General features: G+C 40.2%; 1 protein-coding gene across 1 annotated transcript in view; it reads left to right on the forward strand.

The window, feature by feature from the left end:
- Positions 1–16,712, forward strand: part of SHROOM2 (shroom family member 2) — a gene marked incomplete at both ends in the record, with an annotated part of 122,178 nt that overhangs the window by 87,811 nt on the left and 17,655 nt on the right. Inside the window, one exon of the mRNA XM_080341983.1 lies at positions 1,307–1,407. Coding sequence (XP_080198109.1) covers positions 1,307–1,407 — 101 coding nt within the window. The remainder of the gene's footprint in view (positions 1–1,306; positions 1,408–16,712) is intronic.

Below are 16,712 nucleotides of genomic sequence, written 5' to 3' on the forward strand. Positions count from 1 at the left end.
TCATTGGTTTGCTTGATTTAAGATATATAAATTTATTCCTTAGGGAGATGCCAAATGTCTCTTCAACTTGCAAGTAAATATGAAGTTAATTTTTAACTGAGCAGCGCCAGGGAATGGTTGGCAGGTGGCAGGGGAAGTAAACAGAGAAACCAAGTCTCTTAAGTTCTCTGTTTAAAAGATGTTATTCAAACTGCTGCAAGATTGCCTGATATAAGGCCTCATTGTGTGTTCAACCTGTGTTGAACTTCACCTTATGCAGGGAAATAATTGAGGCAATGCAGTCATATATTATTTTTTCCTTTATTTTTTTTTTTTTTTTCCCCTGTTGGTAAAAACATTGCATACATACATACACATCCACATATATATACAGGGAGTAGAACGAAAATAGCTGAAAAAGAAACCAAAATGTTCATCTCTAAAAGTTGTGAACTCTTGGTGTCTCTAAGTTTTGCAAAAATGATTTTCGAACTCTACATGCAGACTCAACTATGCAGGTAATTTACTAGAATAGAGATCCCAAGCACTGGAAATAATCACCTGGAAGTTATTTTGAAAATTAAATTAACTAAATTACTAAATAATTGCCTACCCAGCAGAAAAATCATAATCTATTCCATATATGCATTTCTGGTTTATTAGTCAGTGCCTTTAAGTTCAGTATAGGCCTCCTGGGGCAAAAAGCAGACACCTGTTTAGGCACCTGGAAAATATGGTGATAAGTGCATTGAAGATGCTTACAACTGACTGAAGTAAATAAAGATGTTGTTTCACATGTGTGATTCAGATGATTCCAGTGCTAATGTGCAATTAAATTTCCTGTAGGTTCAGTGTTTGTAATGCAAAGCCATGCTTTGGGTGTGGTTGTTTGAAGATAGTGAGATAATAAAATTCTGGAACAGCGATGTTGTGTGTTTTACTGAGAAACTGAAGTACACGCTCAGGGATTCAAAAGCTGGTGTGTACTTGCCTCTTCTAAAATGTGAGCAACTCTTCTCTAACTTCTTTGCCTCATTTTGGGTTTTTGTCTTTGCCAAATGGAAGTTGTGAAGGTTTGTATAAATGTTAAGCTCTTTCTGTAGGTCAGCAGAGCAGTAACTCGAGCACAGCCAGGTCGGCTGCGCAAGAGGTCACACAGCATTCTGTGCCGCTTAAAACCAAACAAGCTTAAGACATGCTATGCTGTTGACTTCATGTATATTCAAATAGGGCAAACCCACAAATAAGAGGTTCCATAATCATAGATTTTTTGTGAGTCTGAAACATGATGACTTGATGTCTTACATGTGCTATAAACCACTTTTAGGAAGTCTCAGTTGAAGTAAGGAGGCAAGCAGAGGATTTAAAGGAAGATGGGGAGTTTATTTTCTCTAAAGTTAATCTGGATGAAAGGAACTGCACTGTAAGGTAAGTATTTCTTAATTTCTGGCTTCAAGAGTTTTCTTATGACAACTCTGATCTGATCTTTTCCTGATCCAAACTGGAAGTTTTGCCATGATGATTTCAGACTTATTGCAATGCCCTTTTCCCTTCTTTTCCTTCTTCTCCCCACATACTTCAATGTGCGTGATAGAACTAATGTTGGGACTGAAACGTATGGGGACTCTAAGTTTGAAGAAAATGTCAAGTGTTGAGTATATTACAGTTTGTTCAGAGCCAGATGATTCTTATTAGTGTGCATGAAACGATTCAGAATTTTTTTCATATATATCAGTTACAGGAGTTTGGTGAAGGGGGGGAAAGAGGGCAGTGGGGAGGGAATGCTTGAGATTTCCCAAAAGAGTTTTCCATTATTATCCTTGGCAAAGAGAGCATGCTACTGGAACAGTAGTGCTGTAAATTGGACTTTTCTCTACTTGTGCATTTCCAGAATGCAGTACAGGAACAGAAGCCACCAAAACTTGTTTTCCCATTTGATCAGCTCTGCTTTTCTCTGTTAATTCCAGTTTTAATTAAACTACACGATATTGTCAGACCCTTTTCAAATGTATGACTGTGTGCACGATGCAGTTCAAGTCCTTAAATATTTGGCACACAGGGGAGTGCCCTCCTGCCCCGCAGTGTGCCAGAGCCGTTGCAGTGTGAGCAGCGATTTCAGCCGCCGCTCACACCGCAGCTGCTTTAAGTGGTGTGTGGTAGCTGAGCTGAGGTTGTGCACACACTGCTAGGACCAGGTTTGGTAGCTGCAGTTTTGGTAAACAGGAGTAACATACATATAAGAAAAATAATTTCTACAGGCTTTCTTTGTTTCTGAAGTGGTATTAATATCTCAAGAGGAGAAAATATGAACTGTAGCAACCGCGTACTCCAGTAGCAACCGTAAAAGCTTCTAAACATTAATATTTATTGTGGGTTTATTTGGTTGTATTTTGCATTACTTATTGCCCAGCTGAAGAGACAGACCATCTGCTATTTTTCTAATTCTTTGTAGCCCTTTGTACCTACTGTAGGGATTTCACAATGAATAGCCCGTGAGGGTGTGAACGTGTGCGCAGGGGTGCGGAGGGGAGATGGGGCTGGGGGGGAGGCAGCAGCACCATCAGCTGCGTGCAGACGTGCCTCTGTGGGCAGACAGCAGCTCTGGACAAGTGAAACGATTTCCATCCACCAGTGCTGAACCCTCGTCACAAAAGTGTGTGAATAATACTCCTACGCCAGCATTTTAGCTGTGTTTGTGCAGCACAATTCTTGCTTTATAATCACGGGATCCATGAAAATCACATGACTGGGCACCAGTTAAGCTGCAGCCTATTTTGACATACTATTTCAGATGTAGTATTTGGCCATTTCACTGCATTACAGGAGGTTTTGTAAAATGGTCTCTTTGGCAGTCCTTCCCTCAGCACTTGTGTTATGCAGAGGGCTTACATGTCTTCCATATTAAAAAACCAACTAAATAAAATCTCTCATTTGGACATTTAATTCCTGTGTTGTTAACTACCACTGCATGATGATGAATAGGTGTCCTGTGGGAAAGAATATGTATTTCCATACGCTCTTCTTTTAACAAGGCATCCTTGTTGTCAAAAGGAGCTGGACTCATCATGACATGAATTGATTTTATGGGTTTTTTGAGCTGACCTAGAGGCATTTAGTTTCCTATTTTTAAAAGCTAGCAATCTGCAGATGACTAGCAAATCTACCTAATCTGAGGCATATTCTAGAACATGAATATTAACCAAACCTGAGGTCTTCCTTGTGGTCATGTTTAACACTTCCCTTTTAAAATTTGGGTTTCGATTATGTTGCTGATGGCCCTTATTTCGTGCTGCTGAGATCTGCGTGCTGCAATTGCCTTAGTGCTGCCGAAGCCAGCGCGGCCATGCTGGGCACAGGAGCAGCCCTTGGGCATTTGTGTGGGTTGAACATGCAGGAACCCTGCTGTGGTGTCCCCAGTGCCTCCTGTGGGTGAGAGACTGTCCAGTGCTACAGTCCACCTCTGGCCTCCCCCCCTGCTACAGTTGCTGTGCCAAAAAAAGAAACAAACCAAATCAAATTTAAATAAATTTTGAAAGTTTACTGTTACAGCTTTCCTGATTATTTTCAAGAGAAACATGAGTCTCTTTAATGCACTGAGCATAGAATGAAAAAAGGTTGGACTATTATAACAACAAATGGTTAAAAACAAACGAAATGTGCTTGATAAGTGTTTGTTTTTTTTTTTTTCTCCTGGGCTTTTTGCTTCTGGTTCATTTTGCTTCAGAATTCTTTTGGCGCAAAACCTAAACTGACATTACTTCTGAAAGCTGGGATTTCTTTTAAAGTTGATGAAGATAATTTGTGAACTCCTTTCATCTTTGGGCTGTGTTTTTCCCATCTGAGGTTACTAAGTGCTTCCAATGAATTCAGGTTGTTTCATCTCCCTTTTTAGAAAAGCTACATGTTCTTCTGAATTGCAGTATTTAATAGCTTGGAGTATTATTTTTATAGGAAGAGAAAGCAGTGGTCCATAGTAACCATTATCATCTCTCATGGAAGAACTAAGCCAGTCTTATTATGAACTTACAGGCATGCAAACAGTCATCTTATGTGAGCTGAATATTTTTATACTGAGGCTTGATGCAATTTTAAATATGTTTTTTAACTTTCAGACTACTTTAAAAGTGTTACGCAAGTCGGATGATCTGTAAAACCAAAGTTGATGCTTCTTGTTCTTAAAGATATGACTCTTTCCATTTCAAATTAGTTACAAAAGCTTTTTACAGATGTAGAACCTGTCACTCTTTAAACATCTCTCCTTCTGTATTTGTCGAATGACATACGCTGGTTATATAATTAACTTCCCTATAGATGTCTCTACAATTTATAAACTGACATTTCCCCTTCAAAAGGTTGAAGATGGAAATTTGTGCTCTGGCCTGTATTCCGTGGCTTCCTGCAGGATGACACAGAACACATAAAAGTCAATGTGCATCAGAAGAGTAGTGCTTTGTGATGTAGTTCTTAAGATTGCCACCTACTAGCTGTGTTCACAGCCATTGTTCTTGTTTCTTTTCTAACAACATTTGACTTGGATCTCTACTAATTTGTTTCTGCAATGTCTATGAAAATCACATTATTTCAAAAAGTGAAAAAGGATTTATGAGAGTATAGGTTATGGAAAATCTTTCAACATTTAATAGGCGTCAAGTATGGGACCACAGCATGACTCAACTCTAATTAGACACCATAAGATGTTTCTTTTAGGTCTTTTATGCCTTACTAGTTGCTCTTCTCTCAGCTCTTGAAGACGGAGGAACAGCCTTTATCATACAAAAAACAAATAAATAGTAATTCCTTATGCCTAAATTGACCTAAATGCCGAAGTTTAATGTTCTTACCAGAACTATATAAGCAAAATATTTTCACCTTCTGACCTTTTCCTCTTGAGGAAGAAGTGGTGTAATCTTGGGCAACTGCTTCCTTACAAATCAGTGAAAAATTACTTTGGCAAACAATTCATGCATGTATTGACAAACTTCAATATTTTATGGTATGGAAGAGTTCTAATTTCTCTTCTATATATTTCACCTACAATGGTTGTCAGTTTTCGCATAAATTCTTCCTAAAAGAAAGCAATATTTCCTATCAGTTTGCTAAGTACAGAATGACCTAACAAGTATTTTGTAGGAAATAAATTGCAAAATGTGCATGATTACTTTGTCTAATGTGCAGTGTGCCAACAATTTCTAGATTCATTTTATTCGAGAGCTGGTAAAGTGAAGTGTTCTCTCTTTAAAATAATTTTAAGTATGATAAGGACTGTTATAAAGGTTTAAATGCTCTTTCTTGAGGGAGATTAGTGATTCATTTAAAGGGAGAAGAAAACATGTTTTTCATGCACCCAGAACCTGCCAGCTTGGTTGAAGTCATGCTTCAGATATCTGAATTCCTAATGATAATGAATTTACATGTGAAAATGCCTTCTTGCATGAAGTTAGAAATAAAAAAAAATGACAGTTTTACCTTCCCAGCAAGCTGTGTGCAGTTATTTGTCATCATCGGGAAGAAGCACAGGAGAGCCAACCTGCATCCTCACAGGCTCTTAGATGTTAACAAAGACTTCAAGAACTTGAGCTGCTGAAGCCCTTTCTATTTACATTAGCATTTATTTTTTCATTAAGATATGGAAATAGGCATCTATTGGACCACTTTTTTTGCCAATGATGTTACTGTGCATATCAGGCGGACTAATGGATGATGCAGTACAGTCTTGGGCTGTTTTAAAAGTTTATATTTTGTCTGAAACTGTGAAAACACTTCTGTGGCTCTTCTCATGCATATAGAGGCAAGAAAGAAGATAAAGTCCAGCAGCATCTATTCACGTGTTAAGAGTCCCCTGCCACCTTTCCTCTCCCTTAGATTTCTGTAAATACTTTTAATTAGTACAGGTTTCATTGCCATGAACCTGTGTCTTTCCAGTGTGCAGGTCTGTGTGACTGACTAATAACAGCTAAATAAATATCACACTTTGAGACACATGAATCACAGACACATGAACGAAGTTGATGGAAGTTGATTTTTAAGAACAGTCATGCTAGGGTAGGCTGAAGTTCTACTGAAGCAGGTTTCCTTTCTCTGACTAAACAGTAGCAGATGCTGGGAGAAAACAAAACCAAGGCAGACAGGGAGCTGTGCTGCTGGGTGTTCTTGCCCAGCTGCTGCTGATCTGCAGCTAAAACCTGTAAACTGAAGCATTTGTGGTGAGCAGCCCATGATAAATTTTTCTTTCAGAAAAGTGTCAAACTGGTTTTGGACCCACATTGGCTTTTGACATGCACAGCTTTTTGTGCTAATGCGTTGTGAGGAAAAGCATCTCTTCTATGGGGAGTGGGTGGGGTGTCTCTTCTGTGAAAGCTGTTGTATGGCTTTCCCCAGCCTGATTTTCTGTGTCTTTCCATGTTCCCATATGTTCCTTTTGGAGCAATGGGAGAACTGCAACAAAATTAGGGTGCACTACGAATTCATTAAGTAACATGATGTTTCCTTTATCTTGACTTTTTGTTTTTTCTGCTGTGGAGTACAGAGATGATACATTCATAGAACAGCCTGCAAAATCCAGCTTTCCCTTCCTGCATACTAATAACATCAGTTATACATCATTGTATATGTTGCTGAGGTATAGGACAAGCTATCCTGTGGATTACTTTGCATTCATTAAATCTGAATTTCATCCGTTTTATGGCCCATTCACTCAATGTTAGGATATCCTTGGCTTATGTCTTTGTTACTCAGAATAATTACCTCATGGCAGCAACTGTTGCCACCTTCTTTTTCACCCTTTTTGTAAATCATCTAGATAACCAGTTCTGTTAATCATGCAATGATGCAGCTGAGGACTTTGTCTAGTGGTGGTCAAATTTTTAAGAGCCTCTGGTGAGAACAAATATATACATACATTGTTTTATTAGGATCTTCTAAAAATCAATATAGTCATCAGGATCATTGTTTTCCTCGTATGGAGTGTCTCTTCCTAAGAACAGTAATGCATCTGAGATGTGGCTTTTCTGCATGAGCCCAAATGATTCTTTGTTGTTTTAACATGCTTGTTAGTACAGCTGCTAAATCTCTTCATGTGATTTCAAAGAATCGTAGAATACCAGGTTGACCTGTTGATTTAATTTAGATGTTAAGTTTATGGTTCTGAAATTCTACAGATTCATAATGAATATTTTTTTAACTCTTGCTCGTTTTCTCTCATTCTCTGTCTTCAACACTCTCACACCTTCCATCCCCAGACACTGCATGTGTCACTTTGTTCAAGCAGTTGCCCAAGCATCAGATGAATGGGTAGTTGCGCATCGCAGCTGCTATTTCAGTGATTTCCTAGGGGAGTTTCAGGTGATTATCATATAGTCCAGGTAACTCATGACTACCCACTTAATGGTGGACAGCATCTCAGAAGAATTCCCTCATAGACTGTTCTTTACTCACAGAGATATATGTTAATTTTCTTCTGTGACCTTATTTTCTTTGTATTCTTACTGTTGTACTTTTGGCCCTATTTTGGAGCTTCCTCATTTGGGTAAGACTTAATTCTCTGGAGTTCTTTTAATCACTGTTTTATCCAGCCTTTGGAGGGGATAGAGGGAGCGGGGAGGAAAAAGAGTGCTCCTCTGGGGTTTTTGGTAGGTGCTATGCCTCTTCTCCATGTTTCATATATTGTATCTTCTGTCTTATGTTATCTCTTAGCATTATACCATCTGGTGTGTTCCTTTTAAAAATACTCCTCTCATGTATGTAAATGCCCTTTTCAAAATTGAATGTCACAATGTGGATTCTTGATCTTTCAAGAATGATTAATCCACATACATATGGCCACTGGCACAGGGTAGCTCTTCAAGTAGCACAGTCTTGAACCAGATTCTTCCCGTACGTCAGGATCGAGACAGGAGTCAGCTGATGAATTGTCCCACTTGGAGTCTTTTCCCTCTTGTTGTCCATTTTGAAACTTTCTGATTGCTTGAGCTCGGAGACACGTGGTTCTTCCAGAGCATACCAAATGCGTTATTTTGTGATGTGGGATGGGTTGTGGTTAGATGAGAGGGCCAAACCTTGCAGGTTCCTGTCGTTGCGCTCCCACTGGTGGCTCCCAATGGTGCTGAGCCCCTCAGCTGTTAGGCGCACATCCCGCAGGTCAGTGCGATGCTCTGCTCTGGCTCACCAGCAGCTGCTGGGTCTCATTAAGCTGGTGCTGGACTGGCTCCAAAGCGTGGTTTACACTACGCTACAGTAATGTAGCCGCTTCTCCCCCAACCAATTTGCTCATTCCCCACGCCCTTGAAAGTATGGCTTCTCCTTCTACCTCTGCTCGGTGAATTTTGGAGCCCTGTTTCTAAACTTGAAGGTAGCTACCCCACCTCACATATCCCCTTTTTTCTACTTCCAGCTTCTTATTACTGAGTGAAGTTTCTTTTGCTTAGTTGCTGCTGGCACATCTGTTCTCCACTGTGCCTGCAGTGACGGCTAGGGGTATGTGAGGCCACTGTGGTCTGATAAAAGGAAGTGTTGGAAGGCAGTGGCTTCTTACGGAAGGTTTCCTCCCCTGCCCCCAAAAGTAAGTGTTTCCAAGTGTAAGAAGCTACAAGAAGTCCGAGCTGTGATTCTGAAGGTACTGAAATTGGGGGCAAGTGAGAGGGATGGCACGCAAAAAAAGTTCACAGAGAGAGAAACAGAGATAACTTTGTAAGCTTGGGTTCTTTATTGTGTTCTGGTTTGGTTTTACTGCGTTCCGTGGAAGAGGATTAGAATGAAAACTATCTAAAAACTTAAGTTTTTGTTGCACCTCTTGAAATCCAGCTGTGTTCTTGTGGCTATTTTAATGGTAACAGTTGAGTAGGGAGATCAGAGGTAGTCTAAGATATAGTCTCCAGTGGTTAAACTCATAAAAGCATCATATGCTGATGTATTGTAGATTTTATTTTCCCCTAAGTGACTTGATGAAATGCGTCTTTGGAACTAGGTGACTGATTTGTCTCCTCAGTGCAGCAGTTCACATATTTCTAATGTGTGGAGTGGCTTTACAGTGTTCTGGCACTAAAAGCTAGCCTGTGAAATCTTCACCTTCTGCTGTAAGCCCTTAGGCAGCATGGATTGTGATTTGCTGTCACGCAGGAGGCTGTTTATGCCAATAAATGTGAGTAAAGCTTTGTGCTAAAAAGTAACAGCTACAACTTCCATTTGTCTGCCTGGAACAAACAGACTTGCTACAGTCTATTAACCAGTTGTGTTGTATTAGGTAAACAGGTGAGTTTTGTTGAAGTCATTCTGTCTTGAAATCAAATAGACAGCTTTGGGAGATAGAAAACATTCAAGGGAGGGGATTAACTGGATATCAGTGCTGTATCATAATATCTGACCACTGTATGTGATTTTTACGTGCAGTTTAGGTAACATTTTGCTCTTAGAGTGGTCACCTTTAGAATTATCTTTTAATACATATTAAAGCCTTATCCACAGTTGCTCTATTAAGTCTTTAATGTGTTCTTGTAGAAGAACTGAAAGGAGCTTGAGCTTTGCCCTGATGAAGGCCGTGATGCCTTTGGTTTCTAAAGATGGAGCGTGGGGGTGGTAATTTGCTCATGCAGCATGAAAGCATTTTGTTCCTTCCCTGCAGAATCTCCTGCAAGAGACAGCGCCTGTGCACACAATGCATGCAAAAAAATTCAAGCTGGAGGGCTGTTGATCAAGACTCTTCTCCAAAATTAAAGACTTGCTTATTTGAACATTGTTCAGAAAGGAGCCTGGTAGCACGCTGATCTTTTAAAATAATTTTAAATATTTAACACTTGTGGAACTGTTGTTGCTGAAATGCCAATCGTGATTTTCACAAATGAAAGGAAAACCCCTTAAAAAATTAAAGGACTTTTTAAATCTTTTTTTTTTTTTTAATAACCAAATCCAGGCGGTGGGAGAGGGGGAAGGGAAGAGCTTTGAAGTCTCTGAGATCTTTTCCCTGAGGTCAGAAGTTTCTGATGATGTAACATACAATACAGACCAAGCCTTCACTTATCAAGGTTAAAGTTGACGGAGCTTGTATGAACTTGTCAATCATAGGAAGCAGGCAAAAACAAGCCAGCTGTTGTGAGGCATGGCTTTGAAAATCCTCTGTGTTACAGTAAATGAGACGCAGAGGTTGAGACAGATTCAGTTCTGCAAGGCTTTCAAACTGACTGCCACATTTGCAAGGATGCAAAGCTCACGTATCCAGTGAATATGGGTAAACAGCTGTAAATCCTGGTAAGATTGTCTTCTCTTTAGTGTTAAAGTGTGAGAGAAATGGCTAGAGGCGTGTGCCTGAATTACCTTTTTCTGTCAGTTCTGAACAGAAATTTGTAGGATTAATTCATATAGTATTTCTTTTGTTCTCCAGTGTCTTTGAGTACAGGCTGTGTCTTCTGTCCCTGTCAGCAGAAGCTCCAGTAGCAAATTAGGAAGGATACAATGCTTGGTACAGAATTTTATTTTGCTTAGCATAACCGACTGCTCTGTTTGCTGATAGATTGGGAGAACAGGGGGAAAACATGAGTTAATTCCAGCTAGGATGCTCTGTGTGCATGTGCTCGCACACGCACGCCGTTTTTAGCAGCTTTTGTTTTCACAGTTGGCATCACGCACACTGGAATTAGAAGGCAGTGCCTTTCAAAAATATTTTGTTTTCTGGACTGAGGGCTGCAGTACCGCTGTTGTGGCTCGGGGTGCCAGGCTCGGGGTTCCTCTCGGCCAGGGGTGGTGCGAGAGCTTTTGCATCCTGTCATTTTCCTGGCCAGCCTGTTCCCTGGAGCGCAGGCTCGCACCGAGAGCTTTTCCATAGCAGCAGGAGATATTAGCTGGGAGTGTGACAGGAGTGGATGTGACTATTGGAAGCAAACGGTGAGTGTGGCTCTGAGTGAAAAGATGGCTATTGAAGTGGGTGCATATGCATGATAATTAATTTAAATAACTGGTTTGGGATTGTGGGGTTTTTTTTCCTTTAGAGATGAATTGGTGTTTGCCAGAGAAACCCAGGTGACCCAGCTATTATTCACAGTATTTCATTTTATAGCGTTTGTTACCAAATTTTTGTTCAGCTGCAAGCAGCTGGTTTTGGTAGTAACAGCAACAAGAATATAGCAACAGCATATCAGAGAAAAAAAAAGTCTAGATGTTAAAAAAAAAATCAAAGGAGCAGCAACTGGAATGCAGGATTGTTTTTTGTTCTAGTAAATTAATAAAACAGTCATTTTTCTTTGAGCTTTTTTTACCGTGACTGTGAATTCTTCATTAGCACTATTGGAAAGTATTGTCTTTTGTCTCTGCAGTGGTTGCCATTTGTGTAATATGATGGCTCTTGTTATACTGTTGGGATATTCTGATGATTGAATTCAGTGTGTAAGTACAGAACACATTATCTGGTTGACTTAAGTGAGTAAAGTCATTTTAATTTCGTGCAGGCAATCCCCTGTGTGCTAGGATAGGCACGCAATAGATAAAGCAAGTAAGAATACAGCAGTAAAGGTTATTTTTTTATCATTGATTTTTGATGTGCAGTAGAATGGAGGAGGGGCTTTTATTTTCTGAACTAAGGAAAAGAAAACATCCCTCCCTCTGCTCTTTCCCACAGGATTTCACCCTTCTGCATAAAGGCCTCTATGCTGTTTTAAGAAATTTAATTTTAATGAGATTTGATATTTATTGTGGGCCTATGCATTGTGCTGCTACCCATGACTGACTGGCCTACATTTCATCCATCAACATATATTTGCTTATGTACTGCAGAATTAGAGTGGGTCTGTTACAAATTTATGATTTGCATGGGGAGAGAGGTAACATTTTAGAAGGGGAAAGAATGTGAGCTGAAACCCTATTGCTGTATGTGTTGCTGTGCAGGCAGGACAGGAGAGATCGACAGACTGGCGAGTAGCATCTGTTATCATATTGCATTCTGTGATAAAGCCAGGTGATAAAGCAAGGGTTGTTAAGCTGGAGTGACATTTTGCTTTATCACATTGGATGCAACAACTAGGCTGTATTTAGTGTGACAGACTAAACAGATAGCTGCCATCAAAGCACAGATAATGTTAACAGTCACATTCTAAGGCAGAATTGGAAAACTAAGACTCATATCATGATAAATGGGTTGTAGTAACAATGTGGTAACAATGTTGTGCCATGGGGTATACTTTGTGAAATATCTGCTTGTTTTCAACTTTCAGTTGTCCTCTTAAGTGTATCAAGGCTCCTCTCCCTTTTTCCTCTCCCTTTTTCCTCTCCCTTTTTCCTCTCCCTTTTTCCTCTCCCTTTTTCCTCTCCCTTTTTCCTCTCCCTTTTTCCTCTCCCTTTTTCCTCTCCCTTTTTCCTCTCCCTTTTTCCTCTCCCTTTTTCCTCTCCCTTTTTCCTCTCCCTTTTTCCTCTCCCTTTTTCCTCTCCCTTTTTCCTCTCCCTTTTTCCTCTCCCTTTTTCCTCTCCCTTTTTCCTCTCCCTTTTTCCTCTCCCTTTTTCCTCTCCCTTTTTCCTCTCCCTTTTTCCTCTCCCTTTTTCCTCTCCCTTTTTCCTCTCCCTTTTTCCTCTTTCCCACTCTCATTATTCAGCATTTATTATTCTTTTTGTCTTAACACATGCTTCGGTTTTAAGACTGTTTGCTTCAGTTATGCTTCTGTGATGCTGGTTGCCATCATCTGTCTCTTCAGAGCAAAGCAATGAGCAGGTGTACTTCTTGGCAGTGACTTATGACTGTGCCTGTTCCTGAAGTGGCCATTATGGTACAGTCATCATGGTGATTAAATTATCTGTTTTCTGGAGGATCCTTTATTCTATGCATTTGTCTTTAAAGGTTCTAAGTAGTTTTGTAGTCCAAGTTCTCATTTGGTGTCATTCGACTATGCTCCCATGTGTCACTACATGGTGGGTAGTGCATGCTGTACTGGCTCAGATGCAGTGCTCATCAGAAAAATGGACCACTGGTAATATAATTGCCCTTGTATTGGATGTGAAAATTGTGGTGCTCTGGTGTCACTGCCTCCTTGGCATTACAATAGTAAAACCAGTTTGAGGGTTTCAAAACCTTTGGGGTCCTGGAGCCTCTGAAAGAAAAAGCATGTGGGACTCAGATGAGGATTTAGGTACCTGATAGAAGAAAGATGTGTGCGTGTGAGTGAAGTGCTGACTCAAGTTATAATCCATACAGGTCTTGGGCTTGGTTCAGTTGGCAAAACACAAGTGTCTGGTGAGACCTGAGATAGCCCAGAGTGTCTCACTTGGCTTCCAGCTTCCACCTCTTAGGCGAACTGATGCCTTTTAATTTTTAAAGTTTCTAAAATGGTGTAAGACACCTGTGTTTGGGTGACTAAACTGATCACCTAGTCAGTGAAACCAATGCATGATTTGCTTGTAGAGATTACATCTGGGTGAGCTGAATCTATTAGATTGCATTGACCATATCAGTATCAATTAAAATGTGGTATTAGACCTCAAACTTTGATTAAATTTTGAAAAATCTTACCCTGTGTGATCCTGTTCTAACTTTGTGGCATCCCATTGTAGTCTCAAGCAGAACTACTGGCTAAAAGATACTACTCTTTATTTGCAGACTGTTGCCGAAGTGCTTTTGGATCCTGCTGTGCCAAGTGCCAGGCAAATACACAATGAACACATAGTTTCAGCACATAAAGTTAACAGCTGAAAAAGTAGCATAAAGACAAGGGCTCTGCCTATAAACAGGGGTTTGGCATAGGCAAAGACTGTTTCACAGTTGCTTGAAGCCACATAATTATCTGGCTTGAGCCAGGTCAGTTCCTTGATCCAGTTTCTTGTGGGGCTGTACGATTCCTACTGCTATCACAATGGAGAGAGCAGGAAGACAAAGCGCACTAAGAAGGAAACTGCCTCTTCTGGAAAAATATCTGCATTTAGATCAGTTTAAAGGGACTGCAAAACTGTGGCCTTAATTATGAGGGGGCTGTTGTTATTGTAGGGTGAGGTCTCTTATGGAGGAGTCTTACTCAGGTATGAAGGCCTTTTTCCAGTGTAGCTTGTAGCTTTTGAGAAGGAATTTAAGCTAAATCAGAAACAGCCACTCCATTTGCTCTCTTTTGCCAGTAAGTTAGTGCAGGAGACGTTTCTTACATAACTGTGCTTTTATGTTTTATGGTGAAACTTTCGCACAGAGGTCAGGTCTTAAACAAACGATGCATTTTTCAAATGTTGGCTAATGCATTTTTGCAAAGCTTATCTAGTCTGGGATTTTAAAGTTGGAGCGTCTTGGGGCACTGTTTGACTTGGCCTGAAGTGTTCTCAATAAACTGGACAGATAAAAATCAGACATGCTGAGTTGATCGAAGTGACTTTCATTTACTGAGATTTAACATTCAATCAGATCATTCTACTGCTCTGTCCAGATCGAGTAAAATCCTGAGCGTGGGGCAAATGAAGGAAGTGGTTTGGGGTTGTTTTTTATGGCAACCAAAAAATGTTATCCTTCTGATAGGCATCTATATGTAATGATTCATTTTGGTAATCGCTCATTAACTACACTGGCAGGCTCCTATTAACATGTGCGTGTATGTGTATATATAGCTCTCCATAGTTTAACTTGCATGTAAGAGTTTACATTACTGTTACCTGTCTCTAGATTGTTAGAATATCCTGTTGTGTTATTGCTGTGGGATCTGTGGGTGTCCAGACTGGGGAGAGAAGGCTGATTTCCCCAGTTTAGTGTTAACTTAGCCTTTACATTTCAGTCATGAGCACATACACCCTTGAGGTGACAGAGCCAGAAGGAAATAGAGAGATGCACTTGCCCATTTGGGTAGAAAATACTCAAGTGCCATTATGGCAATAGACATTTCCACCCCCGTGGTGGTAGGTGGTGGTGTTGTGTGGCTACGGGCATTCTGTGGAAGGTGCATGGCACGGAGCAGAGCTCTTCCTGAGCTCACCCAGCTGCCTCCCTGGGACAGCTGAGCCAGCTTCTAAAGGAGAGCTTCTCGAAAACATGCAGAACTCATTTTTGTAATGAATCAATTTATTCTTTTCATTCAGAAGCATATTTTGGGTTTCTGCCCCCCACCATTTAGATTCTTACACTTAATTCCCTTTATATATCTTAAATACCCAAAGCACGTACAGTAGAAAAGGCTCCTGTTAGCCACCTGTACTAGACTCACCCTTCCTGTGTAGCACTTGATACCAACAACATAAGTCTGTTGATGAATGCTTCTTTTGCAGTTCAGGTTAAGCGGGCAATGTAAGTCATCTGCCAGTCATAAGCTGTAATGTCATCGTGTGCCCGGGATGGGGAACAATGCAGTGTGAGCTTCCACAGTTCTGTGGCATCAGGAAGGTTCTTGGATTTGGAGAGTTGTGGCGTTGTACCATGAGGATAGGTGACCTTTGGGTTTTGAAGATAACTTACGAGTCCAATGTTTTTGATCATGCCTGGTTTGTTATCTAGAATGAAAGTGGTAATTAAGTCAATTTTCTTGTTTCCAGATGACTGTTCTATCTCTCTCACTTTGTGATGTTTGGTTATAAATGAGGAGTTCCTTTCAGTGGTACCTTATCCCAGTATAATCCTATGGGCCTCATTTCTGAACCAGCTGTTATTGTGGGCATATCCTTACATGAAGCACTGAGAGATTTAAAATAGCTTAGTGGACTTCTTGGTATTGATAATAATGTAACACCTTTGCAGGTTCTTGCCACTGTGTTCTCCTGGGGCTTGAAGCTTGCTTTCTTTTCCTCCTTTCTGAACAGTAAGCTTAAATCTCTCCAAAATAATGTGATAAGCATGTTTTGCATGAGAAACCCATTCACACTGAATGCAAACTAGCCTCGATGTTAAATGTAGCCACCTTTCCTCAAATCCGTTTCCTGGCACTGCAAAATGCTTGATTAATTTTGTGGAAGCTGTCTGAAGGCACGGATGTAATATCTGAATTTTATCTCCACGTCTGCAAATGTAGCATCTCTAAATTTCTCCATGCTGTGATTCTTTATTTCCTGTTACTCTATTTTAGAAAGTGACAGGACTATTAAAGCAGTCATTGCTTTTGAGCCAGGGTAATACTGAACAAATTTAGTTACATGCTTTGGATATGTAAACATGTCAGATCGGCGGCATCCTCTGTCCTGTTTGCTTCCACCAGCACACCCCCTCCTGACGTGCATGCAGAGTTCAATGTATACTTTGCAAACTGGCTGAGGTGGTGCATGTGATTCATGTTTTTGTGACATTTTGTGCCATGCCCTTGGTTCTTCTGTGCACCTAAGTGCAGCTGTTACGCTGCCTTACATTATGGCTTATGTATGTGAAGATTAATAGGGAGGCCTGAAGAATTTTTTGTCACAGGTTAACTAGGGCAAAATTGTGCTCTGCATGTGTTATCTAGACAATGAAAAATGCTGATTTAAACACAGTGTTTTGTACTTAAGCCCAGCAGTCTTCGTTTGGTAAATATTTCCATTAAAATTAGTGGAACTATTTGTTAATACAGTCCTGGTTCTGCTTACATTGAACTCACTAGGGAAAACCAGCTGATTCTAGAGATGCCATGTAACCAAATCTGAGTAGCATTGGTCTTTCTGGCCATACATCAATTTACTTACCAAAACTGTCCTTCATCTAGTGTTAAAACAGGAGTCAATAAATACTGTTTTGTAAAGCAGAATCAACTCTGAATTTGTCAGATAACTTGAAGTTGTTTGATCCAACTATTCTTTGTTAAGTTCAATAGGAAGAGATCTGAGTTTAAACA

The sequence above is a fragment of the Nesoenas mayeri genome, assembly GCF_963082525.1.
Source record: "Nesoenas mayeri genome assembly, chromosome: 1".
NCBI lineage: Eukaryota > Metazoa > Chordata > Aves > Columbiformes > Columbidae > Nesoenas > Nesoenas mayeri.